This window comes from Gopherus evgoodei, chromosome 8 (genome assembly GCF_007399415.2).
Source record: "Gopherus evgoodei ecotype Sinaloan lineage chromosome 8, rGopEvg1_v1.p, whole genome shotgun sequence".
Lineage (NCBI taxonomy): Eukaryota > Metazoa > Chordata > Testudines > Testudinidae > Gopherus > Gopherus evgoodei.
In genome coordinates, this window is record NC_044329.1 from 102,289,368 (window position 1) to 102,314,253 (window position 24,886).

The window sequence follows — 24,886 nt, forward strand, 5'->3', positions numbered from 1 at the left end:
TCTATGGAAAAAAAAATCAAAATACACCATTGCCTCTCAGCACAACATCTGCACATTAATGGCTGTAAGAAACACATAACCAGGCATGGCTTCATGTTGCCCCGAGATGTTAATGGTGGTTATAGTGGCCATAAAACACCTCTGGAAAGTCTGTCAGGGTCTGGGGACTGGTTACCACAGTCCAGTTTATGGCTAAGGAAGCATTTCCTGAATCCATTTGGCTCTGCAGATGCACTGCTTCAGCTAGTGCCTTCCAAAGGATGTGGTTCCATGCCTGGAAAACAGCAAGGATGGTTTAGATATACACAGAGAACAGCAGGATTTTGTTTATAAAATTCGTTCTTGCTCATTGTGAGTGAAAACCACCTCTGCACAGACAGCCTCTAGAAGACTGATGCACCACTTAAATCCACATAAGTACCCAAAACAGGGCTTAAGTGGAACCTAAATGATGGCCATGTCTTGTGCTGGCCCTCTGCATAAAGGTTAGGGATATACTTGGATTGAAATGACCAAGGATAATTGCATTAAAGACTGTGTAGTTTAACATTTATATTCAGCGCCCTCTGAGACCGCAACATACACTGCTAATGGCACTTCAGAAGTTAAGGGATTATAACAAACTCCTTGGCTATTTTAAAATAAAATATAAGGCACAGCAAATTCTTTATGCCACAGATTCCACCTACGACCACTAATCTCTCCCCCACCAGAATTTCTCATTAGCGAAAAAAGAAGACATGCACAGGAAGTATAATGGGAGACAAAAATCTTCATCTGTGAATCACAGATTATAATGAAGGCCAGGTTGGAAGTGGCTGAAATGGCACATGAATAGTTAACAGCTAGTTTCAGTCCAGTTTCTAGTGGATACATGTGTCCATGTCACAAAATCACTACCTGTATTGATCCCTTTGCAAGTAACCCTGGCAGAGTGACCAAGGAGTGAATGGACACCAAGAATCAATTACCTTCTTGCCCCCAGAGATGGTCCTTCCAGGAGAGAGACTAGTGAGGGACGATGGGAGGAAGCTTGCACTGCTGCTTCTCAATCTGTAGCTGTTCTAGGGCTAAACAGAGGATTTTGGTCTGCTGAGCTGTTTACCCCGCACTTTTCATCAAAACACAAACACAGCACCTGATGCTGATATTTTGCTAGTTTATCTAATATTTCAGCTATTCTCTCCTTGCCAAATAGATGCAAAGAAAACCATGCCTATACAGTATATGTATGGTAACATCACAGGATGTTAAAGGCTAGCTCTTCCACAGTCATCAGCATGGCATGGCTAAAAATCAAGAGAAAACTTTAGTTCCCAAAGGCAAAGTTTTAGTCACATTGAGGAGTTTTAATCTTACTTAGCTGGGGTAAGGATATTTCCCACAGGCCTCTTGGAGTAATAAAGTCAGTGCACAGTCTACAGTATATCTAATTGAGTTATATTTTGAATGTGACCACATGTTGCACTAACATAATCTAAATACTTGCCAGTGTGAGTGGGTTGAGAGGCCTTTCCCAAGCTTGTTCTTGAAACCAAATTCAGTTCACTGGGGAAAAGGGGTGTGCTCTACTACTACTTTCAAAAGGGTGGATTAGATGGGTGAAATACTGTACGCACATTAAGCAAAATCCATCATCTTCTCTGTAGCTTTCTTTGGCAAGTGAATGTTTGGAGTGTTGGATGGAATTTTTGACAGATCTGGGGTCATTTATAGGCTTTGGGGGATAATTCCTGCCACTATGGGTTAGCTCCTGGTAATAGCTCGTGACATCAAAACTATTGTACTGACCTATTGTAAATAAATGACTTTTTTTTAATCTAGCAACTAAAGGAATTTAAAAATATTTAAAGCAGGGATGGGGAAACCAATCCGACCCCACTTTCCTGCCAAAACTTCAACCAAATATTTGCTGAGGTTCAGAAAAGTTCAGATAACTTTCCCACATTACTTTTCACTTTCACGGCAAATACTTCCTTTTTTTCTCTTAATTCCTGACAGAGCTAGAAGCAAAATTGCTAAACACTGAGAGGCTCTTCCTATTTCCAATCCAAACAGAAATCCCACAAGAAGCCTCATATGAAAGTCTCATGGTATTTCCAGCCCAGTTTTATAGACTCAAGAGGCTCAGTTAATCTGTGAATTTTTGGGTCTTTATCAAAATTGAACTAGAACTCCAAACTCACTGAAGTCCCCCTTCCCAAATTAGGTGTCTTTTCCCTGGTCTAATCCACATGGTTCTTCCCTTTCCTCCCTCTCAATAAGTAACACCACTTAACATGCTACATTTCAGAGCACTGCACAAATGTTACTCTTCACAACACCTTTGGGAGGTAGGGAGTTATCATCCCTATGTCAGAAATGGTGAAATTGAGGCAGAAAGCATGACTTACTCAAGGGCACATAAGGAGTTGGTATGAGAGCCAGGATTAGAACCTATGAGGTCCTAGCTCATAATCTGTTCACTAGGTCTCACTGCCTCAGAATAAATCATTGAACTCAAAGTAAACTTTTACCTGAGGAACTTGCTTAAAGCCACGTGGGCTGCAGGGACTTTTAATCTTAGAACCCACAGTGTAATGAAAAGAATAAGACAAAACAATCATTTTTTTATTTATGGTTGACTTTCTAGTTTCAGGCGCCTTGTTAATCTTACCGTGGCATTATCCTCCCATAAACCATCTAATTTGCAACAATAGGAAGCAATTGTCTTTTGGCTTTGTACAAAGCTGTATTTCAAAATGAGTTGTGTCATAATAAATATTTCAACACAAAAAACAAGTGGCAAAACAAGCCAACCTCCTTCATGCTGCTGCTGAAGGGAAATGCACAGAGATACCATTTGGTTCAGTTTGCTAAATTGGATGTAAAGTAACATAAGGCATGGATTTCTCACTGCTTGTATGTGTGTTTATTGCATAGCCTTGTTGTTCCAAGGACACTTGCTGACCCATAAAGATTCCCTCTCCCTTTTGATAGACACTGTTGGTCCATAGCCTTGCACGCATTCTACAGATACTTAGCCATGAGCTTTCACTCCAAGCAAAAAGAAGAATTGTGTTTAATTTCACCTAATAGTCTGCAAATTATTTATAAATTCCTTCTCAAAGCTGAAGCACATTCATTATGTTTTGAATGCTTCCTAGCTTGGTCTGTGAGGCAGAAAACTTGACCCTTTACAACAATTTCAGCATGCAGTGAAGTCAGAATGAGAAACCTGGGTTTTTGCAAGATTCCCTTCCATTTCAATTTAAGATTTGGCATAGCAACAGTACAGACTGTATACTCGTAAAACAGAACAATGCTGAACTACTCATCTGATATTTAAGACTCTATTTTTCTTACACAAATGCCTTTTTACCTGTTCATCATCAAAGAATCTTTTCCCAAAAAAGATCACATTGGCTGCCTCATAAGTGAGCCGTGGTGCCTCCTGGCCACTAACATAACTACAGTATGAGGTGAATGCTCTCTCTCTCAGCATATTACTATGAAGGAGCATTTCTGGGTGAGTAAAGCAGACCCGCTAATAAGGGGTCATTAGTGTATAAGTTACCCACTCTCTGCCATTATCATTTTTCAACATCCTAAAAATCCACCTAGGAATTTATAGCTTTTTGAAAAATGACTGTGCCCACCGCATTGCTTAGAGAACTAAGCTGAATTACAGTCTCACTGTACCTACTGTATTGCAGCACTGTGGGAATCTCGTCCAGTGCCTCTATATTTCAAAAGGAACTCCCTCTAGTCTCTCTGCCTGAAAAACAAAAACATTTCAGTAAAACAAACAGCAATATGCTTCTCTCGGTTAAATAAATAAATATGTATAGCTTGCCCAAAGCATTACAAAACACACTACTGGGAACCACCTTTCACTAGCTGAGAGGATGGCATGGATTAGATCTGTGGTTCTCAATAAGTGGTACCCCTGGGGGTATGCAGAAGTCTTCCTGGGGTACATCAACTCATCTAGATAGTAGCCTAGTTTTATAACAGACTACATAAAAAACACTAGTGAAGTCAGTAGAAACTAAAATTTCATACAGACAATTACTGTTTATACTGCACTATATCTATACACTGAAATGTAAGTACAATATTTTATTCCAATTGATTTATTTTATAATTGTATGGTAAAATGAGAAAGTCAGCAATTTTTCAGTAACGTGTGCTATGACACTTATGTGTTTTTATGTCTGATGTTATAAGCAAGTGGTTTAAGTGAGGTGAAACTTGGGGGTACACAAGACCAATCAGACTCCTGAAAGGGGTACAGAAGTCTGGAAAGGTTGAGAGCCACTGGATTAGATGACCTGATAGCGGAGGTCTTTTTTTGGTCTCTAGTCTCTATGGGTATGTCTATACTGCAGTGTAAACCCATGGTTCAAACTCAGGCTCAAGCCTAGCCCCACTTCTATCTACACACAAATCACCCCAACCCAGGCATGGAGGGTCCCAGCACCTCACATGAGTAGAAGGTCTCATCCTTTGAGTCAAGGTGGGACCCAGGGTTCAAGCCATATTGCTTTTCAGTGTAAATGCAACCCCACTGGATTCATTCTCTGTGAGTCTCCATAAGAATGCCATGGGGTGACTTTATTTGTCCTCTAGACAGTCAAGTTTGGTGGACAATCAAGTTTTCCCACACTGCACCATGAACAAAGGGTTAGAGAGGTCACATTTTGGGAGGGCGTAAGGAAGTCTGGGATATGGGGAGTTGGACTTTGGGCGCTGCACAATGCAGTGTAGAGATCAGAGCTTTGGTTTGGGACCCAGGTTTAACAATTCCTAACCTAAGGTTACAAATAAGTATAGCTGCTCAAACCCTAAGTTAACAAACGCAGGTTCTGCTAACTCAAGTTCTACTAATACTGGGCTAACATTGCAGTGTACGCACACCCTATGATGTGATAACTGAGGGACACATGTTAAAAAAAGATAAACATCAGGATGAGAACATAGGACTGGAAGAGTGATCCTGTGTCATCAAGTCCAGTCCCTGCTACCTCAGGCACCTGTGTCATATAATCCCATTTCTTAAACTCCATCCCGAAACCAGTTAGATTTCTTGCTCCTGCTACTCCTATTGGGAGGCGGTTCCAAAGTCTCACTCCTCTGATGGTTAGAAACCCTCTTCCAATTTCAGCCTAAATTTATCCATGGCCATTTATACTCATTTGTTCTTGTGCCAACATTGTCCTTCATCTTAAACAGCCTTTTTCTTTCCTGGTGTTACTCTCCTGATGTATTTAGAGAGCAATCATATTCCTTTTCAGTCTTCATTTGCTATGCTAAACAAGCCAAACTCTTTTAATCATCTCCTGTAAGATAGGTCCTCCTTTCTCTGATCATCCTCAATGCCCTTCTCTGCACCTGCTCCAGTCTGAACAAAACTTTACATGGGTGACCAAATAGCGCACAGTATTCCAAATGAGGTCTTACCAGTGTCCTGTACAATGTAATTAATCCTTCCATATCTCTACTGGAAATATCTCACAAGATACGTGCTTAGGGCATATCTTCACAAGCAACATTAAAGCGCTGCTGCGGCAGCACTTTAACATGGCTGTGTAGTTCAGCACCAGTATAAACACACCTGCACGAGGGGAGTAACTCCCAGCGCCAGGAGCACAGTCTACTCTGCCACTTTACAGTGCAGAAACTTAAAGTGCTCTGGGGTGTGTTTTTCACACCCTTACAACTTTCCTCGCTCAAGGGTGTGAAAAAATACACCCCATACGCTGTAAGTTTCTGCACTGTAAAGTGGCAGTGTAGACAAGGCCTAGATTGCATTTGCCTTTTTTTTTTTTCCACAGCTCTCATCACATTGGTTGCTCACAGTCATCCTGAGATTGACTAATCCACCCAAGTCTTTCTATTCCTCTATTGTTTCTGGTTGATAAACCCTCCACATACAGCAGAAAATGAAGATAAAAAAAGAGTTATTTAGGGTGGCACAGAGTGTGGCATAACTAGGAGTCATGAGGTGAAATTCACAAAGGAAACTATAGCTTAGATTATAAGGAAAACTCTGCTAATAATGAGATTTTTAAACTGCAGAACAGTTTCCTAAGGAAATACCTATAGCAGAAACTCCCCTGTGCTTGATTTAAAACGGATTGGAAAAACTGGAAAACTTACAATATATTTTGCACTATTATGCACCTTCCACTCAATGGCCACAAAGCACTCTGCAATAAAGCCTCACAATCACTCTGTAACACAGGAAATATTACCATCATTTTGCAGACAGATTAAAGGGGAGATTTTCAAGGTATAAATGGCAGTTATTCTAACTGATTGCACAGCCAGCAATCTGCACATCTTAATGCGAAGTACACGGGGTCGCAACCTTTCAGTAAGTAGGTGTGCCGAGTCTTCATGTATGAACTCTAAGGTTTCGTGTGTCAGTAATAATTTTAATGTTTTTAGAAGGTCTCTTTCTATAAGTCTATAATATATAACTAAACTATTGTTGTATGTAAAGTAAATAAGATTTTTAAAATGTTTAAGCAGCTTAATTTAAAATTAAATTAAAATGCAGAGCCCCCGCAGACTTGTGGCCAGGACCTAAGCAGTGCGAGTGGCACTGAAAATCAGCTTGTGTGCCGTCTTTGGCATGCGTGCCATAGGTTGCCTACCCCTGCTCTAGTATTTCCTAATTTTTGACTGCTTGCCTTTGTAACCATAATAATATTCTTTTAAATAGTGTTGTGTTCCTAGGGTTTTACAAAAAACAAACTGAAAAACAGAAATTTCAACATGAGGCATCTTAGTGACACCCAGATGGATCACCAAGAGGATTGGAACCTTTAGATGTACTGTACAGACCTCTGCCACTTAAGCTAATTGAGTAACTCATAGCAGTAGTAGGTTGTCATCTTCTGTGGACTAGAGGGGATGAGACACACCCTTTGCCAGCAAGTTTCATAGATATTTGCTGACAACAGAAAAATTGTGAGACTCAGGAATCTTGAGTTCCAGTCCCTGCTCAGGAGGGGAGTGTGCTCTGGTGGACACACTCTTATGACTGTTCCCACTAGCTGTGATCCTTTCTGTCATGTCCTGTCTCTTCACCCCAGCCCCATTCTCCTTGCCTACACAGTCCCAATCTCCACTCCTCACGCTACTCATTCCAGTCTCCTTGCCCAGTCATAGTCTCACTTCTCCAGACTCCTCCATCCCATCTTCCCTTATTTCCAGTTCCAGTCTCTTTACCCAGCTTTTTCCAAACCCCCCCCCACAATTCCCTTTTTCTCACTCTTTACCTAGCCAGTCCAGTTCCCTACCACTGTGGCCACCAATTGCTCTCATCCCACCCACATTGGCTTCCTCTCCCAAACTCCCTCCCCAGGCTCTTCATCCATTGTCAGTGCTCCTCTAGAGTCTTTGCCTACCCAGTCCTTATTCTCCCTCCTGCACCTGGCCCCTTGTCAAATATGACTCCTCTCCCCCATCATCTTCTTCTCCCTACCCCACTGGTTCTCAGTCCTAATCAGTGTGCCCAGCCTTTCCCAGACTCCCCTCCCAAATTTACTAGTTCCGAGTCCTCCTACTATGTTTTCCTCTCCATTTCCTAGTATCTCCTTCAGAATCCACTCCCAGTCTCCCCCAGACCCCGACTCCCAGTCCTAGTTTCCCTCTCCTTCCCTTGCAAGCTTTCAGTCCCAATCCCCTCCCCCCCTTGCAAGTTTCTTGTCCCAATTGACTCCCTTCGTCCCCACCTCCTCCATATCTGGCTCTTGTGCCCTCTGCAAGGGTGTTGAAGCAACTTTTATAGTGGGGGTGCTGAAAGCCATGAAACCAAACTGTAAACCCTGTATATAATGGAAACCACTTCAAGCCAAGGGGTGCGCAGAGCCGCTCCAGCCATCAGCAAAGGAAGCATGTGCTTGGGGTGGTCATTGGAAAGGGGCGGCATGTCCAGGTCTTTGGCGGCGGGTCCCTCACTCCCTCTCAGAGGGAAGGACCCACAGGTGAATTGCCGCCGAGGAATGAAGCAGCATGGTAGAGCTGTCGCCGATCATGGCTTTATCTTTTGGGGAGGAGGAGGAGGCTTCACCACTTGGAGTGGCAAAAAAGCCAAAAAATTCTTGACCAGCTACAGACAAATGATTGGCTTATCTGAACAATCCACATTAGGGATCTTTAATAATGGAAGACAAAAGTCAATGTGCTATTTTTCAGGCTACAAGGCTTTCCCTTGTAAAATGAAATTATGAAACCTTACCTAGTCCAATCTCCTAATTTTGTAATAACAAATAACTAACTATTGTATTAAAAATAATTCTTTTCAAGCCCTCATTAGTAATTTGTAAGTCTGTAATTGTCTCCATATTCCATCCCAGAGGTCCCTGTAGTTTGAGTTTGAATACATCACAGGAGGCTTAAATAGAGGCTCAGATTTAAAGGACAGTGTTAGTGCCCATCATAAAATGTAATTTATTATCACCACTTTGCAATGGAGTGGGATAGCCTGACCTAGAAAATTGTCCAAGCTAATATGAGCAAGAGTACATGGTGAATACACATAGTTGAACTGTTTAAAATCCTATCAGACTGGTGGGCCATGCAGGGAGAGTAAAAGGAGCCTTTAACTATTCTTTTACTGCTGAGCAGAAGTGGCCACAACTGCAGTCCTGGAGCTCACGGATTGCTCACTGCTCTCAACCACAGGGATGCCAGTTACTTCAAAAGGGACAGGGTAGAGCTGCTGATTCCTTTCCCCACCAATTAGCCATGGAGGGGAGAATATGCTGCACCTTCCTATGAAATGGTGCAGCAGCTATGCTCCACCATATTCCTCCCCTGCTGTCCTGCCTGCCTGGATCCTCTCCTCCCTTGCCCACCTCTCACTCCTCACAGCTTAAACTCCCCTTTTCCTCCATAGCTGCAACAGTATCCATCCACCCCTCTCACACACAGATTCCACTGATTCCCCCAGTCCTGAATTTTGAAGGGGTTAATACTTATATACACAAGGACAGTGTAGTGTTTAAAAAAACAACAACATGGACTGTAACTGAATTTCCTTTACTCCTGTAAACTAAAAGTTCCTGCAGGAGAGTGTTTAATGTAAGGCTCTAGATTGGAATTTGTTTTGGGCGTTTGTGGCCCCAGAAAGGAGAAGACATTTGGGTTTTGGCCAGAGGGCTGACCTACACTATCAACTGAGGCAGTGGCCTGGCCACACCTTACAACAGAGATAAACAATCCTCTCACAGAGGAATTATTGCAAAGATTCTATATAAAGGCAAGACAGGTTACTTGAAAGAAAGGATGTTCCACCACAGGTTTCCTGTATGACCTTGGCCAAGTCACAAAGGGTACGTATACATTACAATAAAACACCCATAAATCAGGCTGCGGAGCTATAAGACTGCAGTGTAGCTGTTCGGGCTTGGGCTACAACATGGGCTCTGGAACCCTGCAAGAGCCTTTACCCTGACGAGATAAAGATTTACTCCATCAGTGAATTGGTGAAGGCGAATCCAGCATAACAGATGTTCTTCTGTGATGGGGATTTTAAATACCCAGAGATATAGTTAAAAACAAAACTCTCAGAATTTCCTGCATAGTCTTTAATTAAGGAGTTATAACAGGAATGGTTTGAGATTTTACAATACCCCGTTGCGTGAGCCCCATGAGCCCAAGTCTGCTGACACAGACCAACTATGGGTGTTTTACCGAGCTGTACACGTATTCTTAGGGACAGATTTTAAGGCTATTTAGGTGCTCAGATGGATCCCTAGTTGGGTTTTAAAATTCTTGATGGAGTAAAAGTTTATTGCTGCAGATGATGTCTACAGCACAAAGCTGATCTTACCGGCTGTCTGCAAGCTTAAACCTGTATCCAGCTTGCTGCGTGGCTTCGTACTGATAAACAAGTAACAGAGAACACACACTGTGATGATAAAAGCAAGCAGGACCACCGCTGCTATCGACAGACCCACAAGTGCACCAACACTGAGAAGAGAGAAAACAAAGTGATTAAGTGTACATACTAATCTGTGATGCCTGTCAAACAAATGGCCAACATTGGATCTGGAGATTACCTATATTCAATAGGGCAGGGAAACAATCTTACATTTTTACTATATGCACAGATTTAGGGCCAGATCCTTAGATGGTGTAAAGTTCCTCAGTGGACCTAAGCCATTTTACAGCAGCTGAGTGCTTTTACCATATTACCTGGTGCTTATTGGGCCAGAATCTGCTCTCATTTACGGTGATGTAAATCAGGAGTAACTCCAGTGAAGCAACACCCATGTAAAATTGGTATCAGTGAGATAACTCTCTAGTCCTGAGCCTGTCTCCAAACAAGTCATCAGAAAAAGGTCAAGAAATGTATGTTCTGTGCTGGGAAATGCTCATCATTTACTGCAGCAATCAGTTCCTGTGTGTGCAACAGCTGGAAGGAATTACCCTGGCTTCTTAAAAATAAAATCAGATAACATCAAAGATACACTAACAAGAAAAATCAATAAAAAGTACTGGGGAATTACTTGTCTTCACCATTTCTTTTTAACCCAATCTTCCGTGATTTTATTGGCACTTCTACCATGGAACTTTGATTTAAAGGATGAAAGAAAAATGTTTCTTCCGACGTTGCACTATAAAGAAAAGGCTCCCAACCTCCTAGAAGGTTGCTTAGGAGTCCATGCAAATATTTCATTCTTGACTCTATTCTCTGAAGGAACTTAAAATGTATTAAATATTTTAGACTGAAGGTTAATTTTTGTACTTCAAGAAAATACACTTATTTTAAAACCTAATAGGAACATGTTTGATATAGCAGATATACATTTGTCACAGGCTTCTCTCCTTTTGGTTCTGAACTGTATGTAAAAAGGGCTATTCGAGTTTATTTAATGATTCAAACAGCACCATTCTTTTTTGCTAGTAGCTTTGCAGGGGAAAGTGGAACTTTATGCCCCTGTTATGCCTCTGTCTTAATGTAACAAGTTTTTAAGGCAGAGCAATTTGCTGCTTGTAGGCCCTTTGTCAGTATTCACTGCTGCAAAGGAGCAGTGTAAAACTGAATATTAATTCATTTGCATCCAGCTACTATCTATTCAGCTGCAATGTACTGACACACCCATCATTTAATCATCTCAAGAGACATGTCTTTATACAGTACATCTGTGCTATAATTACATGGCTCATGCAAACCACCATTCAGGGTAAAAATGGAAATGTTAAGGAGGGTTACTGCAGCAGGAAGAGTGTTGAGCATTTCTCATCTCAGGTAAAAGGGTATAGAACAGCATGACACCAAGGAAGCTCTCTACATCTGAAACACTGCCACGTCCCAGCCCCCTCTTATCAATAAGGCTGTGATTCGGTCACGATAAGTCACAGATACTGTGACTTTCACAGCTGCAATGGCCAGTGAGGCTGATCCTGGGCCCAGCTGCTCAGGCGCCCTGGGGCTAGCCTCACCAGGCGCTCCTTGGGCGCCCCACAGCCAGCCGAACAAGCTATAGCTGGAGCCGCCCGGAGCCAGCTGCACCGGCTGCTGTTCAGGTGGTTCCAGGGTGACTGGCTCTGGGGAGCGCCTGAGTAGTGGTCCCAGGGGCAGCCCCGGAGGCGTGTTGAAGGAGTGGTCCCGGGTGCAGCTCCAGGGCCAGCCACAACAACCACTGCTCAGGCAGCTGGCTCTGGGGAGTGCCCAAGCAGCAGTCCCAGGGGCTACCCCAGGGCTAGCCGCACCGACAGCTGCTTAGACGGCCCATGGAGCACCTGAGCAGCGGTCCTAGGGGCAGCTAGCCCGGGGGAAGCACCCGAGCAGCAGCCCTGGGGCAGCTGGCCCTGGAGAGTGCCTGAACAGTGGTCCCCGGGGTCTCAGAACAGGGGTGGCTGGGGGCTGTCAGCCCCTGCAGCCAGTGCAGGGGCTAGCTGTTGGCCTTTGGGCTCCCACAGCAGTGTCCCAGGGCCGCAGGAACTGCTAAATTTTAGTCAAGGGTATTTATTAGTAAAAGCCATGGACAGGTTGTGACTTTTACTAAAAATACTCATGACAAAATCTTAGCCTTATAACTTATCACTAAGAATCAGCGAATCGCTTGCAGCTATGAGAACAATCACAATCAGATCTGGAGAATAGCACCTTGCTGCTGCTTTTTTGTTGGAACTAGTTGGAAACGAAGACACTGTATATTGAGTCTACTTTTTGACATCCATAACCATGATATTTCACAGCTAGATCCCTTCAAACATCTCAAAGACATCCGTCCAATTGAGGATTACATGACAAATTTGATTTTCTAAAACACAAAAATCTGGTTTTGTACAAAACTTTTTTAAAGGTTTTATGAATTTTACATATTTAGATTATTTGGAAATACTTTTCCTCAGCTCTAATACTTTAACAAAGCTTCCTAAAAACAATATTAAAAACAATGTTATAACATCTGCCAAAAATAAGATGCCAAAATAACAATAATGACCTGCATAACAGCCCATGCCTTCCCCTCAAACCTGAGAATTAATATGAACTGTTGAGGGCAGTGAATTGCAGCCAAAGGCCACTTGCAGAAAGTGTTCTGCTACTCTCATCCCTCCCTTTTAAGCCATGTGGTATTAAACTCAAGTGCCTTCACTGATACAGCTGTAGTGGTATCACACTGATACAGCTGTAGTGGTATCACACAAGGAAAGAGGGGATCTCTCAGATGGCCAGGTTCCAACCATTTAGGGCTTTAAAAGTCGAAAAATGCCACTTTCAATTCCACCCAGAAGCCCACAGACAGCAGGTGCAGAGCACTGGTGTGATGAGCTGTTAGTTTGCAACACTACTCAACAATTACTTTGCACTAACTTTGGCTTCTGAATGGTCCCAAACTGTAGGCACATGCACAGCATGTTGCAATAGTATAATCCCGAAGATGCATAGATAATGATCACAGGACATTCAAAAGGGAAGTGCACAGTATTCTAGATAAGCACAGATGTAAAAAAGTGCTTTCGCCCCCAACTGCTGGATAACTGTCTGGTGGTAACCTTAATTTTGCATAACAAATGGCAATCGAGATGCAGATATAATCCTTACCAATACTTCTGATTGTTAGATTAGTGGAAGCAATCTCATAGTCTCATCTGGATTGAGTCTCAATTGGCTAGTTCTCAAATTAATGCATACACTATGTCATCTGTTCCAGTGTACTGGCTAGATCGGGCATGATAGAGATGCACAGCTGTGTAACAGCAGCATATTAATATGCTGTAGCCCATGTCTTCTTACTAACACTATGGAAAACAGAGATTCAGAATGGAAGTAACACTTCAGCAAGAATAATCAGCGCTATCCAAAAGAATTCTGATGAAAGAGAATGCAAATTAGTTAGCTATAGAAATGGCAACTATGCTCTTGGAGACTAACATTAATTAAGAACATTAGAAATTGATACAAAGTTAGAATCTGCAATAGATTGTTTCTTTTTTAATATTATTATTTCATTAAAAGGTCCAAAAGCAAGTAATCCATTAAAAAAAACCATAAAAATCCAGAGTAAATTACTTCCAAGGTTTTAATAAATATATACTTCATAAGCAAAATTATTAAATATTATTTTCTTCCTTGGTATTTCTTTAATTTGCTTCCTGTGGAGGCACCAATCAAGATTACTGAAAATACAAACTCTGCTGAGGAGTTCCTGGATCTGAGATGCTGGACAGAGACAAATTATTAATTGTTTTGTTATCTCAGCTCCCACTCCTGGTTAACCCATGCATTAGCTCATGGGCACTGATTTGAAAGAAATTAGTGATTTGTATTTACTTTCTCTTGATTAAGTGCCACACACAATAAAAATTTTAAGGGAAACAAGAGTACAAGCATCACAGTATAGGTATCTGTTAAGGAGCCTTTCATGAAAGGCTGCCTTAAAGCAGGCATAAATGGCTGTCAGAGGATCAATCCACAAAGGAGGATATTTGAGTTGCCTAGAACCTGCGTAGTTGCTCCTATCCCAACCCCCTCTCACAGGCTAGTGCAGGGGGAGTGGCTAGGGAAAAGGAGCATAGGTACAGCTAGCAGTTGTAACAGTTAAGCCATGGGGAGTTGTCACAATTTAGAGCAGACTAACACCATGCTAAATTATGCGATGGTACAAGACTGGTGTACATCAACCCAGGATTGAGGGCACACAAAGGTGGCTTAAATAAAGACACCTTTGCACTTCTCCCCTGAACTACACAGAGCATTCCTCAGCAACAGTTCAGGTTTGGGGCCAATAAATCCATAAAGATACATAAGCCTTGGTTCAGCTACATAGACTTTCATACACAGAATCCTTTGTAATAAAAGCCAGGCTCTGATGTGAAAGGAAATAAAAGCCATGAAAGAAAAGGCCAAAATAAATAAAGTGTGAAAGCATCTGTGAGAAAAGAAGTCAGGGAGAGAATGAGAAATAGGTAGAGGGATGAGGTCTCAATAAAGGAAAATGAGGACTGAAAACACAGCAAGCAAGAGTTCAGTAACGAATAAGCTATGAGAAAGCAACTGAGCTTGGTGGGAGGGAAAGCAAAATTCCACAGAAACAGAGAGGCTGTAACAAAATGAAAGAAAGAAAGAGGTGAGGAGTGGGTAACAAATACAAAGAAAAATAACTGGAATTAAAAAAATCAGTGAGAGAAAACATCGAACACTCATGATGGATGTTCAGGACTCTATAATTAACCATGGAACAGACTCACAGAAAAAAAAATTGTCCTGCAAATGTTAGGAAGGGTAACTACTAATGATTAGAGAGGCATGAGGATTAGTGTAATGAGCAGAGAACGTGGAGACAGAATTTCTGAGTTTTAATCCTAGCTCTGACACCCAACTTCCTGTGTGCTCTTGGCGAGCCAGCCACCTCCTCCTAAATGTATTGGGAGGATTCATTATGCAGCACTTTTTTAGAATGCTGAATATTTAAAATAGTACGTATTATAGAGCAAACATAATTAAAACTGAGTTACCCTCTAACTACTTCATATGGATACATCATGCATTTAGCTTACTCAGATTAGTCTCAATCGCTCCCCAGGTTCATGTAAAGACATGGTTGCAAAAAAAGATCATGAAAACAATATTTCTCTGAATTATATTTTCAAGCAGAACAGCAATGAATAGCCAAAGCAGAGTCATATTTTAGAGATGGTCCTTATAATAGGATTTTGATTCATTATTTGATTACTGTGCATTGCTTTGAAGATGTAAGGCCTGATTCTACATTGCTTTAGCCCTGGTGCAGTCACTCACATGAGTGCAGAGTGTAATGTGGGACAAAATTTTACCAAATCAGAGCAGTAGCATTTTGCACCCACTCTCAGCACCACCGTGACTGCACAAGGGCTAAAGCAGTAGAGAATCAGGCCCTTTAAATGTTATATAATTTTTAAGTCCTAGTAGCCACAGTATTTAAAGGATGGTGATGATCCCAACTGTTTTAAAAGTGCTCCAGAACTAGAAGAAACATTTGAAAGATTAGTTTAAAAGTTACTTGTTTTAAAAGTGCTTGATAATGAATGTGATATAGATTCCGCTCTGGAACAAAGACAAACAAGTCCAACTGTTCTCAGTGGCTAGACATTTTTAACTCTTTTGGGATAGAACTACAGTAACACCTGACTTAATGTTGCAGTTATGTTCCTGAAAAATGTGACTAAGTAAAATTATGTTAAGCAAATCCAATTTCCCCATAAGAATTAATGTAAATGGCAGGGGGGGGTTAGGTTCCAGGGAAATATTTTTCACCAGACAAAAAACTATATATTATATATACACACAGTATACGTTTTAAACAATTTAATACTGCTCACAGCTATGATGATTGTGAAGCTTAGTTGAGGTGGTGAAGTTAGAAGGTGGAAGAGGTAATGCCTTGCTGCTAAATGACGAACTAGCACTCAGCTGAGCCCTCAAGGGTTAACACGTTGTTAATGTAGCCTCTCACACAAGGCAGCACGAACAGGAGGGAGGGGAGACAGCATAGCAGACAGAGACAGACACACACCTTGTGTGTGGGAGAGACAGAGAGATGCACACTGCCCCTTTAAGTAAGCTGACCCACTCTTAAGTGCACTGTCTTTTTAAGAGGATCAGGAAACTCAGACAGCAGCTGCTGCCCCAAGCGCTCCGTCACCCGTGTCCCCTCCCTGCTCTATATGGAGAAAGGGTAAGCGGGGTGCAGGAGCAGGGGTGGAGGGAGACATCCTGACATTAGCGCCCCGCCCCCTTCCCAGCAAGCAGGAGTCTCTGGGAGCAGCTCCAAGGCATGTTGAGATATTGATAGTTTTATATATGGTTTTGTAATTTCATAGGTATAGATGGAGTCCAGACCAAACCTTCTTAGCTGGAATTGGTAGCTGTGACAGGGTGCCAAGGAACAAAAAGGGTCATCCTCAAGACTTATGGCCAAATTCCCTGCTGTTGTGATTTCACTGACTTCATGGTCAAATCCCCTACTGTTGTAATTCTGTTGATTTCAGGATCAAATTCCCTGCTGGTGTAATTCCACTGACTCCAATAGAGTTATGCAAGCATATAATTATGCCCTCTGTTTTTTACTGCACAAAAGGACATTAGTCTTCTACTGCACAAAACAAAATATACCGTTTTTAGTGTCTCCACAATTTCTTCTTTTGCACAAAGCAGTTTACACAATCCCAGTTTCCTTTCTTTTCAGTGTGCTGTATAACCCTGACGGACCAAAGGACACACCCCATCCATGTACTTATTCTCTACACCAATATCGACCTGGACTCTTAATACATTCCATGGGTGGCACACCCGAGCCCACTTATCCACTGATGCTTTAAAAACTCCCACACTCCAAGCTGGATCTATGGTGGTTATGTGATATGTATGTACCTCATGAACCTTGTAACCGATACTTGCAATCCCGCAGAACCGAAGTCCGACCCCAGATGTACAGTACCTTCCCCCTTAACTTGCAACCCCCATAATCCAAGCCTGACCCCAGATGTACAGTATCTTCCCTCTTAACTTGTGTAAATTTGATTTTAAAACATTAACTTTAATAAAACTATTTTCAAACATTTAACAGTTCAATTTACACTTCAAGGAGCTGCAGACAGATTCCCCATGTTGAACAAAGAGGAAACACTGTTGGGAGAGAGTCAGGCATGTTCCAAAAAGAAAGTGAACATGGGGTCTCACAGAAGCACATATGGACTCAACCCAACACATCTTTTCTAACTGCTATGATCTTACTAGTGGCATCTGAAAGTGGATAGCCAAAATTGACAAAAAAGTCTCCTATGAGCCAATTTACAGCAGTGGGTAAAGATCAGGGCAGAAAATGGGATCTCCACAGAAAATGTTGACATTTTGTCAGAAAACTAAAAGTGCCCTTCCAAAACCAAAAACTTTGTGTTTTCATTTTTGGAAAAACAAAAAACCCTCAGTTTTCCACAAAAAGTAGATCCTTTTTGCAAAAAAAAATCAATAAAAATCTCAGTGTTTGTTGCAAATCGCTTCAACTGAATTATTTTCATCAGCTGTAGTACAGATTTTATTATGTCTGAATTCTTATCCTGTACCTAGAGTTTTTTTTTTAAAAGTCCCTTAATTTTAATAACTGTAATTCTGCCATTACAGTCCTCAGAAGAAAGAGAGCTTAAAAATATCAGGGTGCAAGCAAATACCATCAAAACAAACTTCACACAAATTAAGCTGAACAAACATAGCACCTTTCACAGGCCCAGGATAACAAGTGCAGAGCTGCTAGGTGGGAGGGATGCTCCCTCACAGGAGATTAGTTTCCCCAGTCACATTTTAAAGACTCTCCCTGTGTTGCAGAAAAAGTGTTTTTCCATGAGACATTTAACATCCTCCTCAGTGTTCAAATCTCCTTCACGCTGTCCCAGTCTGAGAGCAATCCCCGGCAGGGTAGAAAGTCTCCTGTGACTCCATCCCTGCAGGTACCCCAGTTGCCCAAGGCGTGGTGGAGGTTGTGACAGTGTCCCTTGTTGTTCTGTGGATACAGACTAACACGGCTACCTCCTGACACTTGTCCCTTGCATGTATCCCCGACCCAGCACCCAGGGTGGAGTAAGAGAGCCTATGCCCCCCCCTGCCCAGCATGTAATGCCCGAGGTAGGGCTGCAGGGTCTGAGCCCCCGCCTCCCGCGCGCACCTTCCGTCCCTCACCCAACGCCCAGGTCAGTCTGTGCCCCGGCCGCGCGCGGACCCCCCCCTCGCCAGACCCCCGGCCAGGTCAGTCTGTGCCCCGGCCGAGCGCGGACCCCCCCTCGCCAGGCCCCCGACCAGGTCAGTCCTGTGCCCCCGGCCCCGAGCGGACCCCCCCTCGCCAGACCCCCGGCCAGGTCAGTCTGTGCCCCCTGCCCCGAGCGGACCCCCCCATCGCAAGACCCCCGGCCAGGTCAGTCTGTGCCCCCTGCCCCGCGCGGACCCCCCCCTCGCCAGACCCCCCGACCAGGTCAGTCTGTGCCCCGGCCCCGAGCGGACCCCCCCTCGCCAGACCCCCGGCCAGGTCAGTCTGTGCCCCCGGCCGCGCGCGGACCCCCCCCTCGCCAGACCCCCGGCCAGGTCAGTCTGTGCCCCGGCCCCGATTGCGGACCCCCCCTCGCCACACCCCCGGCCAGGTCAGTCTGTGCTCCCGGCCCCGAGCGGGACCCCCCCTCGCCAGACCCCCGGCCAGGTCAGTCTGTGCCCCCGGCCCCGAGCGCGGACCCCCCCTCGCCAGACCCCCGGCCAGGGTCAGTCTGTGCCCCCGGCCCCGCGCGGACCCCCCCCCTCGCCAGGCCCCCCGGCCAGGTCAGTCTGTGCCCCCGGCCCCGAGCGCGGACCCCCCCTCGCCAGACCCCCGGCCAGGTCAGTCTGTGCCCCGGCCCCGATTGCGGACCCCCCCTCGCCACACCCCCGGCCAGGTCAGTCTGCGCCCCCCGGCCCCGCGCGGACCCCCCCTCGCCAGAACCCCCGGCCAGGTCAGTCTGTGCTCCCGGCCGCGCGCGGACCCCCCCCGCCAGACCCCCGGCCAGGTCAGTCTGTGCCCCCGGCCGAGCGCGGACCCCCCCTCGCCAGACCCCCGGCCAGGTCAGTCTGTGCCCCCTGCCCCGCGCGGACCCCCCCTCGCCAGACCCCGGCCAGGTCAGTCTGTGCCCCCGGCCGCGCGCGGACCCCCCTCGCCAGACCCCCGGCCAGGTCAGTCTGTGCCCCCTGCCCCGCGCGGACCCCCCCTCGCCAGACCCCGGCCAGGTCAGTCTGTGCCCCCGGCCCGAGCGGACCCCCCCTCGCCAGACCCCCGGCCAGGTCAGTCTGTGCCCCCGGCCCCGAGCGCGGACCCCCCCTCGCCAGACCCCCGGCCAGGTCAGTCTGTGCCCCCGGCCGCGCGCGGACCCCCCCCTAGCCAGACCCCCGGCCAGGTCAGTCTGTGCCCCGGCCCCGATTGCGGACCCCCCCGCGCCACCCCCCCGGCCAGGTCAGTCTGTGCCCCCCGGCCGAGCGCGGACCCCCCCTCGCCAGACCCCCGGCCAGGTCAGTCTGTGCCCCGGCCCCGATTGCGGACCCCCCCTCGCCACACCCCCGGCCAGGTCAGTCTGTGCCCCCGGCCGAGCGCGGACCCCCCCCTCGCCAGACCCCCGGCCAGGTCAGTCTGTGCCCCCTGCCCCGCGCGGACCCCCCCTCGCCAGACCCCCGGCCAGGTCAGTCTGTGCCCCCGGCCCCGAGCGCGGACCCCCCCTCGCCAGGCCCCCGACCAGGTCAGTCTGTGCCCCCGGCCCCGAGCGGACCCCCCCTCGCCAGACCCCAGGCCAGGTCAGTCTGTGCCCCGGCCCTGAGCGCGGACCCCCCCTCGCCAGGCCCCCGGCCAGGTCAGTCTGTGCCCCCGGCCGCGCGCGGACCCCCCCTCGCCAGGCCCCCGGCCAGGTCAGTCTGTGCCCCCGGCCGCGCGCGGACCCCCCCTCGCCAGACCCCCGGCCAGGTCAGTCTGTGCCCCCGGCCGCGCGCTGACCCCCCCTCGCCAGTCCCCCGGCCAGGTCAGTCTGTGCCCCCGGCCGCGCGCGGACCCCCCCTCGCCAGACCCCCGGCCAGGTCAGTCTGTGCCCCCGGCCGCGCGCGGACCCCCCCCTCGCCAGACCCCCGGCCAGGTCAGTCTGTGCCCCGGCCCCGAGCGCAGACCCCCCCGCCAGACCCCCGGCCAGGTCAGTCTGTGCCCCGGCCGCGCGCGGACCCCCCCTCGCTAGGCCCCCGGCCAGGTCAGTCTGTGCCCCGGCCCCGAGTGCGGACCCCCCCTCGCCAGACCCCCGGCCAGGTCAGTCTGTGCCCCCGGCCGCGCGCGGACCCCCCCTCGCTAGGCCCCCGGCCAGGTCAGTCTGTGCCCCGGCCCCGAGTGCGGACCCCCCCTCGCCAGACCCCCGGCCAGGTCAGTCTGTGCCCCGGCCCCGAGCGCGGACCCTCCCTCGCCAGACCCCCGGCCAGGTCAGTCTGTGCCCCCTGCCCCGCGCGGACCCCCCCTCGCCAGACCCCCGGCCAGGTCAGTCTGTGCCCCCTGCCCCGCGCGGACCCCCCCTCGCCAGACCCCCGGCCAGGTCAGTCTGCGCCCCCGACCGCGCGCGGACCCCCCCTCGCCAGGCCCCCGGCCAGGTCAGTCTGTGCCCCCGGCCGAGTGCGGACCCCCCCTCGCCAGGCCCCCGGCCAGGTCAGTCTGTGCCCCCGGCCGAGTGCGGACCCCCCCTCGCCAGACCCCCGGCCAGGTCAGTCTGTGCCCCCGGCCGCGCGCGGACCCCCCCCTCGCCAGACCCCCGGCCAGGTCAGTCTGTGCCCCCTGCCCCGCGCGGACCCCCCCCAATCGCCCGACGCCCGTACGGGTCGGTCTGTGCCCCCGGCCGCGCGCGGACCCCCCTCGCCAGACCCCCGGCCAGGTCAGTCTGTGCCCCCTGCCCCGCGCGGACCCCCCCCTCGCCAGACCCCCGGCCAGGTCAGTCTGTGCCCCCGGCCGCGCGCGGACCCCCCCTCGCCAGACCCCCGGCCAGGTCAGTCTGTGCCCCCTGCCCCGCGCGGACCCCCCCTCGCCAGACCGCCGGCCAGGTCAGTCTGTGCCCCGGCCCCGAGTGCGGACCCCCCCGCGCCACACCCCCGGCCAGGTCAGTCTGCGCCCCCGGCCCCGAGCGGACCCCCCCCTCGCCAGGCCCCCGGCCAGGTCAGTCTGTGCCCCGGCCGCGCGCGGACCCCCCCGCGCCAGACCCCCGGCCAGTCAGTCTGTGCCCCGGCCCCGAGTGCGGACCCCCCCTCGCCAGACCCCCGGCCAGGTCAGTCTGTGCCCCCGGCCCCGAGCGGACCCCCCCCCTCGCCAGGCCCCCGGCCAGGTCAGTCGGTGCCCCTTGCCCAGCGCGGACCCCCCCCCCAGTCGCCCGACGCCCGTACGGGTCGGTCTGCGCCCTCGTGGCCGGCTGAGGGAGCCGCTCTCACCTGAGCCACCACATGTAGCCGTGCTCGTAGGGGAAGAAGCTGTTGGGGTCATCGCAGCAGTACTTGACGTCCTGGAAGCCGCAGCAGTACACGGCGCTCGCCTCGCCGTCCGCCCGCGGGCAGCCGAAGCCGCTCACCAGCGCCCCGGAGGCGCTCAGGTAGCTGGTGCAGTCGGAGCTCATGGTGCGGCGGTGGGATACCGCCGGGAGCCCTGTCCGCCCCGCCGGCCCCGGAGCGCGCCGCGCAGTGGGGAGCCGCGGCAGATCCTGCCCGGCAAGCGCCCGCCTCCACCTCTTCCCGAGGCTGCTCCCCTGAGAGAGGAGCGCAGCTCCCGGTGCGGCGGGGTCTCACTCCCAGCACCGGCCAATGTCATCCCATCCGCCTCCAGCCCTGGCCAATCCGCGGGCTCCCCTACAGGACAGCTCCGGGAAGCTCACCTGGGAAGGCACTGCGCTCTCCCGCGGGTTGGATCGTCTGCAAGGGGCCCGAACCTCCCTGCACGTGGGTTACACCAGGGAAAGATTAAGTCCAAAGACTTTCCTAAAACTTGTTTCGCTCGTCCCACTGCCCTCTGCAGCCCAGATGGCGAAGATAGGGAGTTTTCACTGCAGTGATGTTTGTTATGCTGACAGTTTTTATCCATATAGACGAAACTAGTTGCTTATAATCGAAAGGGACATTTGTTCACCCCTTAGGGTACTTTTCACTATTCAAAATCATTGTCTTTTTCTGCAAAACATAACCCTTTTAACCCAAAACCATTTCAGCTCCAACAACTGTCATGATGTAGACATCTGATGTAGCTGGACAATCCCAGCTGCAGACAACCCAGTATTTATAATTATCCTTTACTTCCAACATGCCACCTCTGCGGAGGACGTATTATCTCAAACTTTGCAAAGAGCATTTCTGCCTCCAGTGTGGCAAATGACAGATGGATTTTGTTATCTTTGTTAAATTTTAGACATGTCAGCGTATCTAGAAAGAAAGCCTGAAGATAAGCTTATTATAGGCACTTGACACAAAATATGAATCATGAACATTTGACTACGGTAGTCATAAGCATTACACTGAAAAAATACATTTCAGTAGTATATAGGAATGTTATAGTTAATTATGTTGTTTGGAGACCAGTTGCATATGGAAAAAAATCCCAGCTCTGGTCATTTGTTAATAGCATTTCATCAGTACATTGTACTGAATTTTCTAGGTTTTTTTTTACCTTAAAAATCTTAGAGATAAATTCTTGATCCGAACAAAAAGCTAAGTCAAAGGGAAAGTGCAAAGCTTTAAAAATATGTCAAAACATCCCCTCTCCTTTTTTTTTAAGATCCCCAAATCATTATGGGTTAATATCACCTGTAGTTCAGCATGCCTTCATAAAAAGCCAGATCCACAACCCTTTGAGGTTAATAGAATCTTTACCATAGACTCAGCAGAGTCTGGCTCAAGCCCTAAGATTCTCTGCCCTATAAGTGACCTTCCAAGAGAGGAAATAGTCTTGTCTTTTTTGTGTAGTGTAAAAAGAGTGTAAAAGTGTTCAATAAAAACAAAATGATTCTGCTTGTAGTTTATATTATTTCAGGGCTTGTTTTGAGTGAACCCTAGGGGGAACCAAGAGTTCATATCTACCCACTAACACATGTTATAAAGCTACTTGCCTTACCTATGCTAGGGTTTAAAAACATGTTAGCTAGAAAGTTTTTAAAATACACCTTTTATGCTAGCCTACACAAGCCCTGGGATTAGCACATATTGAAGTTAATGAAGCAGTTGTTTCAGACTCTCTGAAAACTCAGGTGCATATCACTGCATCAGTTACACGGAAGTATCATAAGAATGGCCATATTGGTCCATCTAGCTCAGTATCCTGTCTTCTGAAGTGGCTGCTGCCAGATGCATCAGAGGGAATGAGCAGAACAGAGCAATTATTGAGTGATCCATGCCAGCTTCTGGCAGTTGGAGGTTTAAGGATATCCAGAGCATGGGTTTGTATGCCATTGATGGACTATCCTCCATGCACTTATTTAATTCTTTTTTAAAGGCAGTTTTGTTGCTCTTCTCTGAATCTTTTTTGAGATGGGGTGACCAGAACTGCACACAGTATTAAAGATGTGGACATACCATGGATTTATATACAGACACTTTCCAACTTACGCAAGCGCTCTGTTCCAGCACGCCTTGCGTAACTCGAATTTTGTGTAAGTCGGAAAAGTATACCCAACCATTACACAAAAAAAACCTTGTGTGACATAGGTCAACTTAATCCCCACTGTAGATGTAGCAGCTCTGTAGATGAAAGATTCTTCCATTGACCTAGCTACTCTCTCTTGAGGGGGTGGATCTATTACGGTGACAGAATAAAACCCTTTACATCACTATATTAAGTGTCTACGCTACAGTAGCATAACTGCAGTGCCTATAGTGTAGATATACCCTAAGAGAGGAGAGAAAGATCTGCCAGAACCTGGAAGTTTCACTTCAGTTATGTCACTAGTGTTTCCATCTCTCATGATATTATCATGGTTGCAATAGTTGCTGTTTTTCTTTAAGCCCTAGCTCCTGGCATCATATGAGAATCTCAGTGTTTAGCTCTTGTGGTTGCATAGGAAAATGTGAACCCTAAAGGCTCAGACCCAGTATCCAAATAGAAAGAGACCAACTTTACAAAATTGTGAATGGTTTTTAAACAAAACTCATGATTTCTGGATGCCTGAGGTTTGCAGTATTTTATTAGGAGGGAAGATTTCACACACACCCACTACATACAACTTCCCAATGTGGAGAGACTCCACAGTTTTAGACAAGGGCATTTTTACTTTGGAATTTATTCCAACTACAAGTCTATTTGCTAGAAGCAATTTTCTGTCCCTCTGTTCCCCTTTTGCTTTCTCTTTTCCAACACCTGAGCTCCCACTCTCACTTTTTCCCTCTGGGTCTCTGTTTCTCTTCCGCTTCTCCCTTTTTGTCCATTTCTCTCTTTTTATGTCTGCCTCCTTTACTCTCCCTTCTTTGTTTTTGTGTCTTTGTTCAGGGCAGAATAAAGGGAGCCACAGCTCAGTGGTTTGAGCATTGGCCTGCTAAACCCAAGGTTGTGAGTTCAATCCTTAAGAAGGCCATTTGGGGAACTGGGGTAAAGATCTATTTAGGGGATTGGTCCTGCTTTGAGCAGGGGGTTGGACTAGATATCCTGCTGAGGTCCCTTCTAACCCTGGTATTCTATGATTCAGAATACAACATGGAAAAGAAAATGGTTAGACATAAAGATTTTGCAAGCTGTCTGCAGAATTCATAGGTCAGGGATATGCTTAGGAAATATAGGGCATGAGTATTTTTTGTATTGTGTTGAATATTAGCATTTTATCTCAAGAGTTTGTTATTTCTCTATGCAGAATTCAGTAGAGTTCTTCCACTCAAAGTTACTATTGTAATAAATTAGTACCAAAA

General features: G+C 47.3%; 1 protein-coding gene across 2 annotated transcripts; it reads right to left on the reverse strand.

Annotated features, from left to right (window-relative positions):
- Positions 1–13: 13 nt before the first annotated feature.
- Positions 14–21,621, reverse strand: SHISAL2A (shisa like 2A). Of its 2 annotated transcripts, XR_004001661.1 has the most exons (5): positions 21,440–21,621; positions 9,827–9,966; positions 3,686–3,757; positions 972–1,070; positions 14–274 (listed from the first exon to the last, which is right to left on the reverse strand). XR_004001661.1 is itself a non-coding variant. In XM_030573174.1 (4 exons), the coding sequence occupies exons 1-3, from the start codon at positions 21,619–21,621 to the stop codon at positions 3,729–3,731; spliced, it is 351 nt and encodes a 116-aa protein (XP_030429034.1). In that variant the 3' UTR covers positions 14–274; positions 3,686–3,728. The 2 variants fall into 2 exon arrangements, 1 of the variants encoding a protein (XP_030429034.1); XM_030573174.1 differs by lacking the exon at positions 972–1,070.
- Positions 21,622–24,886: the final 3,265 nt, after the last annotated feature.

Coding starts and splice junctions, on each gene's coding strand:
- SHISAL2A (XM_030573174.1), bottom strand. CDS start 21,621: ATGAGCTCCGACTGCACCAGCTACCTGAGCGCCTCCGGGGCGCTGGTG. Junction 9,967..21,439: donor GGCTACATGTGGTGGCTCAG/GTGAGAGCGGCT, acceptor CTCTCTTCTCAG/TGTTGGTGCACTTGTGGGTC. Junction 3,758..9,826: donor TTTAAGCTTGCAGACAGCCG/GTAAGATCAGCT, acceptor TTTGTTTTTCAG/GCAGAGAGACTAGAGGGAGT.